At 33.9% G+C, this 8,610-nt stretch overlaps 1 protein-coding gene across 2 annotated transcripts; it reads left to right on the top strand.

The window, feature by feature from the left end:
• The first annotated feature begins 737 nt into the window (after nt 1-737).
• LOC133818925 (AP-5 complex subunit mu) lies at nt 738-5,789 on the top strand. Of its 2 annotated transcripts, none has more exons than XM_062252037.1 (9): nt 738-901; nt 1,105-1,260; nt 1,634-1,945; nt 2,092-2,384; nt 2,509-3,404; nt 4,011-4,067; nt 4,221-4,268; nt 5,186-5,295; nt 5,446-5,789. In XM_062252037.1, the coding sequence occupies exons 1-8, from the start codon at nt 834-836 to the stop codon at nt 5,255-5,257; spliced, it is 1,902 nt and encodes a 633-aa protein (XP_062108021.1). In that variant the 5' UTR covers nt 738-833; the 3' UTR covers nt 5,258-5,295; nt 5,446-5,789. The 2 variants fall into 2 exon arrangements, with proteins under 2 accessions (XP_062108021.1, XP_062108022.1); XM_062252038.1 differs by having other exon boundaries at nt 5,186-5,299.
• The last annotated feature ends 2,821 nt before the right edge of the window (nt 5,790-8,610 follow it).

Genomic DNA, 8,610 nt, shown 5'->3' with positions numbered 1-8,610 from the left:
TTGGGATTTAAGTTTCGAAGTAGATTTTTCATCATTAAAACTTAAAAAAATGAAGAGAGAGTTGCTTCAATGATGGTGGAGGTGACGACGGGATTGCGATGTGGTGTTTTTTCGTTGTGGGGTTGTGGTGGGTGGTGGTGGTGGCATCGCTTGAGAGAGAGAGAGTTTGGAACTCTTAGGGGCAATAAAATCTATCTTTTATAAAACGACATAATTTAGGAAGGGTTTATATTTTTTTGGACCTTGTATTTTTTCCCATTATTTGTTTGGACCCTGTGTTTTGACAAATTACTTTTTGGACCATGTGTTTTGTAAAATAGTTAAAATAGAACCCTAAACCTGATTTTGGTCAATGTTTTTTCAACTAAAATTACAAATAATTTACCAAACTAATAATTCAGAACAAAAATAAAATCATTCTGCTTAAAAACTGTATTGTTATATTTAATTTTTTTCTTCATCAAAATTGAATTTATGGTTCTATTTTAATCATTTTATAAAACATAAAGTCCAAAAAATAATTTATCAAATCACAAAGTCGAAAAAGATATTAACTCATTTAGGAGTACATGCTAATATTGACATATATTTGAATTAGAGTATATAGCGTGAAATTTCTCAAGTCAAATGCTTTGGACATTTAAAGATAATTTCTCTGATAATTACGTTAGTGTGCTTAACGTGTTTACATATCAGACGGTGTCGTTTGGGCTCGGCCTATAAAAGGGGCTGCCGATGAGAGGGTCTTCGCTTTTTAATTTTTGGACAAAGGGCGTTGCTGAATCTTGATAGAGAGAACTAGTCAGGCATACCAGTGAGGAAGGAAGGAAGCCATGGCGGGTGGCTGCAGCATCAGAGCCGTATGGATCCTCAGCAGCCTCGACACCGTCGTCTTCTCTAGGTCTACCCTTTTACTCTTAGATTATTTACTTGTACTGGAATTTTCCATTGTTTTCCTCTAATTCCAACACTGCGACTTTCAACCTCACCCGATCGTGCTCCTAAAATTTCTCCATATTCAAATTATAGTTTCAAAAATAGAAATCAAATTGTATTTTATTAGAGCTTGAATCTTTTTCTTTGTGCTATGTTGAATGAATTTAGGAGGTTTCCGGTGGTAGAGAAGCGGTGGCGAGCGGCTTGCAAGAGCAAGAACCACACTTGTGCTGTACCTGATAGTGATACTCTTATCCATTCCGTATTTCCTGCACTCCCAACTGATTCTGAGCTTGTTGCTGCTTTCGTTGAGAGAAAGAGAAGGTCAGATGAAATTTTCCTTATTATTTTTCACTCATTATGCTGCTATAATATCAATTGGCCCCAAAGATTTTCAGCATTCACAATGGTTTAAATTTATTTATTTTGGGAATAATTTGCAATCAATTATAATGTTTCCCTTATCTCTTGTCATCTAAATCTATATGTTGTAGCATTAGGCTTTCCGTATGATCGCATAATTTTAAAATAATTTCCTTACCCATATCTGTGACGGGTAGGTCGAGTGGTCGGACCATGGTTTGCTATCGTCGGAACCTACCTAGTAATATGCTAGAATCAGTATGAAAATAAAAATATTTTTGCTTCTTTTTTTCCTCCTTAAATCTGATATTTTGTTTTCTCCTAATGGTTCTAGAGAGGGGTCTATTCGTGGGCTTGGCATACGTATGAGTCATTCTGCTAAAGGGTCAGATTCCTGGGTTGATGATCCAATCACCCGGCACATAATTGGTCTCTACATAAACAAAGAAGAGGAAGGGGATAACAATCTTCTATGGCCTTTAATCTTGCATACAAAGGGCCAATACTCTGTCCTTGTGTTACCTTTAGTTGAACCCAGGCATCTGAAGGCATACGCAGTGTTATGCAAGAGATCTGATTGTGGAATTGCTGTTGGAGTGGATAACAGTCTATCTTCCTTGTTGCTTGATCTTCCATCCATCACAGGGTATGGTAAGTTAACAGCTTTGTTTACAAAAATAGCATTATGAAAGAAAAGAGTCTAGCCTTGAGTATTGGTAAAATCTAATTTTATCAGGTGAAATGATTTGCATAGCCAAAGATTTTGAGTAATTTCCTTTCCACAATTTATAGGGCGTTCATGGTGGCACATGCTATTGGTGATACAATCACTGGCGAGGTAGTAGAACCTGAGGTGATTGTAAATGCATCTCCATCTGTTGGTGGATTGTTGGACTCACTAACTGGAAGTATAGGAATATCAGGAATTTCCTCAAGGGCAAAACCAGTAGCTGCACCAGTTTCAACGTCAAACCCATCTAGTACTGCTGCAACTGGAATAGTAGCCTCAGATACTCCTAGGATTGGTACAAGGCCATTAGACAAAGATGCACTTCGAACTTTCATAACAAGCTCAATGCCCTTTGGTTGGTACCTTTTATTACGGTAGTTCTCATTACATGTTTTTTATTGTGTTCACTGATGTAACTTTCAGGGATTGTCTTGCTTAACCTGTTTGTGGTTAGTGTCTCACATCCGTCACACATGTAGGTACCCCATTGGATTTGAGCTATTCCAATGTTATCTCAATGAAGATTAATGGATTTTCTGCATCAGATTTGCCTCCATCAGACCTAAAACAACCAGCATGGAAGCCATATCTTTACAAAGGAAAGCAGAGAGTATTATTCACAATTCATGAGGTTGTCCATGCTGCCATGTATGATCGAGATGAAATTCCAGATAGTATATCCATTTCTGGTCAAATAAATTGTCGAGCAGAGTTAGAAGGCTTGCCTGATATGTCATTCCCCTTGACAGGGATGAACACAAATCACATTGAAGTTTTATCCTTTCATCCTTGTGCCCAGGTTCCAGAACAGGGTATGGACAAGCATGCTGTGATGTTCTCTCCACCATTGGGTAATTTTGTCATAATGCGTTATCAATCAAAGCGTGGCATCGGACCTCCTGTCCAGGGATTTTACCAATTGTCAATGGTTTCTGAAGATAAAGGTGCATTTTTATTCAAGCTGAGGTTGATGGAAGGTTATAAATCTCCTTTGACAATGGAGTTTTGTACCGTGACAATGCCTTTTCCTAGGAGGAAAATCATATCCTTTGATGGCACTCCTTCAATTGGAGCAGTTTCAAACACCGAGCATTCATTGGAATGGAAAATTTTAACAACTGGGCGGGGCCTCAGTGGGAGAAGTATTGAGGCAACCTTCCCTGGAACAGTGCGATTTGCCCCGTTGCAAATTCAAAGGTGGCCTATGTCTAGTTCAGCCTCTGGACTAATGGCTGATGAAGATAGTGATGTTGAGACAGATGGTCCTAATAATATGGTAAACATTAATGAATGCTTGATGGAGAAAATGAACAAGGATCTTCCTTCAGTTGATTTGGAGGAGCCATTTTCTTGGCAGGCGTATAACTGTGCTAAGGTATTATAACATTAAGTAGAGGATCTTGTATCAAATAATACTTGCATAAGGCATAAGCCATTGTCTGTTGATGTCCTTAGAAATAACTACAAGGTGAATCATATATTATCCCATAACTTTTTAACATACAAAACCCTTTATTTTATTAATTATGGCAAATGAAAATTTATATATATTTACATGTACCCATCTAGGATTCGAACCCTTCCTCCAGTTCCATACATCCCATGAATCCTTACCAATTAAAGCTCAATTCGCATATATTCTCCCAAATGTTGCAATGAACATATATATATGTTTGGTTTGCACTAGTAAACATTAGGAATGTAACCAATGCTTATTAAGCAATGCCTTAACCTTTTGTTGATTAGCTCAATTTTATGTGTGCATGTTATACTGTGCACCTCTTGAAAATTATTTTGTATTTTGTTAAGATGAATCTGGAGAAAGGTATTGATAGAACACCAAATTGGCAGACCATGCGGACATGTGAACACCAAATTGGCAGACCATGTGGACATGGTTAATAATTTTGGAATTTTTGTAATACAGAGCTAGTCAACTTAGTTGTACTAATCACAATGTTTGTTTAACATCGAACTGTAGGTATCATTCAAAATTGTCGGGGCACCATTGTCTGGAATATCAATTGATACGAAATCTGTAAGTTGACCCACTAGTTTTCCTCCCTTTTAGCTTCCTCTGTAAATGAAGCTGTGACCGAATGTCCCGAGCCAAGCTTGTTTTACTGACACATTAAGACTGTATAACAGTTGGTTGATTTTGGCTCTACATAACAGTTTGTGCTACATGCAGGTAAGTATATATCCAGCTGTTAAAGCACCTGTGGAGCTATCAACTCAGGTAGGTCTTTTTTTTTCATTTATTTATTTTTGAAACCTTAATTTGCCGGACTCCTACACTGTAGATCAATGATGCAAAATAGTTTGTTAATGCTTAATTTTGCACATATTGTTTTTGGAATATATTCCATTTGTATTATGCTAAAAAAATTGCTATTTTGTATCTAAATATGTATACATGTTTTGCAAATGATCTTTTCTTCCCATAAATTATTGTTAGTCTATTATTCAACTATCATCTATCTATACATTATAATGAAAGTACTGTGTTCGTGATGCATAGATTGAAGTTTAGTATATGTTTTTTTTTTAATTTCCTAAACTAGGCTCCATGTTTAACTTTCAATGTTTGTGGATGAGAAAATTATAGCAGTTTCAATGTAGAGCTCAAACCTCAAACTTGTCCTGTTTGAGCTACCCCCCTTGGGCTATATGCTATGCTCTTTTTTATGTGGGCACTGGGCACAAGAAATAAGGCATGCAAAAAATTATTAAATATAGCATATGTTGTGGAGATGCTTAGAAAGAACAAATTGATGTTTTGTTTCCTTCTAGTTTCATGTGTATTGATACATAGATAATTATTCCCTAAGAGGGGTAGCTTAAACAGTGACGACAGTTTTTTGTTTTTTAAATATTGTTGGGTTAGACGAGGAGCTCAAATTCAAACAATATGTGCGCGTGCCCACATTTAGAGATCTTGTTAAGATCCAGTTCAATTCAAGTTCTCTCATCCATTTAAAATTTTCTATTGCCTATGTTTCTTTAATATTTTGGTTGTAAAATTTCAACTCTATACCACATGCAAATAAACATTGCAGGAAATTAAAATCTCAAGTTCATCTGTCAAGTTTTATAGGAGAAAGTATTTAAATATACTCTCACACTCATCTTATTCACTATATTCTCAACCAACAGGTTACCTCTGGAGATTATATTTTGTGGAATACATTAGGTCCGTGCCCCTCAGCCATTGTGGCAAAGGTGTAAAAGGATGGATATGAATATAAAGCCATATGATTTCCGGGGTAGGTATGTTTTTATGTTTAATTAACTACTTGATAATTTTGACAATTGTCAATAATGATAAATCTAAATTACAGAGTGAGTTGAAAATTTAGGGAAAAAGAGATTTTTTAATTCATTCTTAAAGAATTACCAAATTGTTCCAATTCCAGGTTCCCTCCATTCAAATACTTGATGGATAGAAGTCGACAAACCAGGAGATGGTGCAAGTTTTTTGATTGCCATTGTAGCGACTAGCGAGTGATTCGGCTTCTTTTTGTTTTGTAGCATTCTTTTCCTTGTATGTACGCCCATGAGCTAAGCCTATATGTATAATTTCTTTTTTTTTTTTGCTGGAAAAAATGATTCAACACATTAATTTTGCCTCCTATTTGTGCAAGGGCGGCTGTAATCTGATGTGTACTAAATAATGAATTTCCCTTTTTTGTGCCACTTGCGTGGGAACAGTGGTTTGATTTTGAAAACCTCAAATATCTTCTGAATTGTTCATATTCTAGTTTGTGTGTTGCTATTAATGCACCGACGCTCGGTTTTCTTGCATTATGCTGTGTGTTATTACTGTCTTTCTCCTCACCTGCAAACAAACTAGAAAGAAAAGAAACAAGACAGGTGGTTTGGCATTATACGAAAAACTGTTTATTGTTCACAAAAAAATAAACAAATAAGGAGGGTGTTTGGCATTATTTTTCAGAAAATAAATTATATAAGCAAATTTAAAGAAAACAAAATTTTTGAGAACAAAATATTGTTTTATGTGTTCTTCAAATTAATTTTTTTGATCAATTTTTTTACTACTCTTATTATTATTTTCTCTAACATTACTCTCTCTCATGTTACTTTCTCCTCATTTTATCTCACATTTGTTTCTATATTTTGTATCTTCTCATTTTCTCTTATTGTTTTCTATAAACTCACTTATTTTTAGTCTTATTACTTTATTTCTCATCATACTTTCTCTAAATTTTCTATATTCATTTTCTTTCTTTATCACTTTTTCTATCTTCTCACTTTTTTTCTCATTATTTTTTCATCCATTTATCTTTCATATTACTTTCTTTTATTATAGAATTTTACAATGTTTTATTTTTCTAAATATATTTAGTAATTTTCTATTTTAAAAATTGTTTTAAGAAATCATTAGCCAAAAGAAAATAATAAAAACTGTTTACATTTTTCTATTCTCATTTGTGAAAACACAAAACAATATGGAAAAGGTCATTGTTTTTGCAATTTTTGTTGCAACTCTTGCTCTATTTTGTCTGTAGTAACTGCAACAAATCGATGCAAGTTTGTGGAAATAATTATAAGCTGTTGCCTCTGCTGTACTGGTATGTCAAGTGCTGCTGTGAGAGAGGGGATTATGTCCTTAAAGTTACTACTTTAATTTGGAACACACAATGTAGATGATAACATATACATTGTCTCCATCTGTAAAATCCATGGTCTCTCCTATCTACTTTGTGGGGTTTGCTAGTTCTGTCATATTCTTTTTCAATAACCCTTGGTAATTACTCTGGCAAGACTTGGGTCCAGATAATCCCAATGAACCAAGAGAAGAAAAATGATTTGCATTCCTAGATCCTACTTCCTACAATAATAGAATCTCATAGTTGAGTTGATCAAAGCTTGATAATGAATCCTAGTCAAACTTTAATTGCCTGTACACTTAGCAGGCATAGTGATTAAAACGTATGAAAGAAGAGCCAGTTGAGGCGAGCTCCAGTAGTTGGGTTGGGTGGGTGAATATGAGTGTACGAGTGATCCTGTTTAGGTCCGTAAATGTAAATGTTTCTATTCTAAAGGAAAACAAGGTTAGTCGATATTGAGACTACTTTCTATTCTAAACTGAACAAACAAACAAAGAAAATAGTGAATATGACAAACTAACAAACCAAAAGGCAAGTTGTTGCTTTCGTGTGAATTGGTCCACTCTGACTTGTCTGTGGCTGTACTTTTAGTTTGTAGTATCACTCAATTTGTGTAGGAAATCTTTGGGAACATGCCTAGCTTTATCAGTGACCGACAGACACCCTTTTGAGATGACCTAACATTTCTTTTGTGGGATTTTCCAATGTGTGGAAATGATCTAGTTTGGATTGTGAGAGGTTGCTAATTGCTCAAGTCATGTCCAAACTTAGTACTACTTCTCTATCTGGCATTAATTGCAGGCATTATTCTATATATGATCCTAGATTTTGGAGTATTTGTAACGTAGTTTTCCCCGGGAGCTTTCTTTTCAATTTCAGCTTGGACTACTTTTGTGATATTCTGAAGATTAAATATCACCCTTTTGATAATACTTGACTTTTTGAGAAGGTCAATTTTCGGTTTTTTTTTCTTCATATAGTATATACTAGTAGATCTAAGGGTTAATTAGCAGTGTTCAAGATTACAAAAGCAGAGCGAAAGTAAGACAAGTTAAAAAAAAAGGAAGTTAGTTGTCTATTGTATTATTATTATGACTTAGTAAGGTCATCCAGATTTGGTCCTTTGGTTTGGTAGGTCATTTTATAAGAAATCCTTGTAGGTGTCCTTCCAAAAAATCAGGGACGTATAAAAGTAAAAAATATATATATTTATGAAAAAAAAACCATTTAACTTATTCTCTACTTTGGACTATTTTAGGCCAATCTCATCTTATCATCTTTGGTAAAAAAAAAAAAAAAAAAACCTAATTAATAATAGGGTTTATATATTTTTGAACCCTGTGTTTTTTTCCATTACCTGTTTAGACTTTGTGTTTTGACAAATTACTTTTTAGACCCTATGTTTTGTAAAATAGTTAAAATAGAACTCTAAACTCGATTTTGGCTAATGTTTTCTCACCTAAAATTACAAATAATTGATCAAACTAACAATTCAGAACAAAAATAAAATAATTCTGCTTAAAAACTGTGTTGTTATATTCAAATTTTTTTTCATCAAAATTGAGTTTAGGGTTCTATTTTAACAATTTTACAAAACATAGGGTCCAAAAAGTAATTTGTCAAAACACAGAATCTAAACAGGTAATGAGAAAAAACACATGGCCCAAAAAAGTATAAACCTAAGTATATATATGGGGGTAAGTATTCCAAATGCTTAATTTTTTTTTCTCACATTTTCATTTTCCATTTCATGCTGTTTTAATTTATATATATCTCTTTTATATAAACAAAAGTGTGTATTTAATGAATTTTTTTAGTTTTAACGGGTTTTTTTAACTTTAACGGAATATTTATCTATATAAAAAGTATGTATTTAACGATGTTTTTTGGTTTTAATAGCTTTTTTTTGTTAACTTTAACATAATATTCTAAATATTTAACGAAATATAT

Source organism: Humulus lupulus, chromosome 2 (genome assembly GCF_963169125.1).
Source record: "Humulus lupulus chromosome 2, drHumLupu1.1, whole genome shotgun sequence".
NCBI classification, from domain to species: Eukaryota; Viridiplantae; Streptophyta; class Magnoliopsida; order Rosales; family Cannabaceae; genus Humulus; species Humulus lupulus.
This window is presented reverse-complemented; position numbering and strand designations above follow the sequence as displayed.

Bases quoted from the DNA above. Each gene is read 5' to 3' on its own strand.
- LOC133818925 (XM_062252037.1), top strand. From the start codon at position 834: ATGGCGGGTGGCTGCAGCATCAGAGCCGTATGGATCCTCAGCAGCCTC. The intron at 902-1,104 runs GTCTACCCTTTT...GAATGAATTTAG, and splicing joins GACACCGTCGTCTTCTCTAG to GAGGTTTCCGGTGGTAGAGA. The intron at 1,261-1,633 runs GTCAGATGAAAT...TAATGGTTCTAG, and splicing joins TTCGTTGAGAGAAAGAGAAG to AGAGGGGTCTATTCGTGGGC.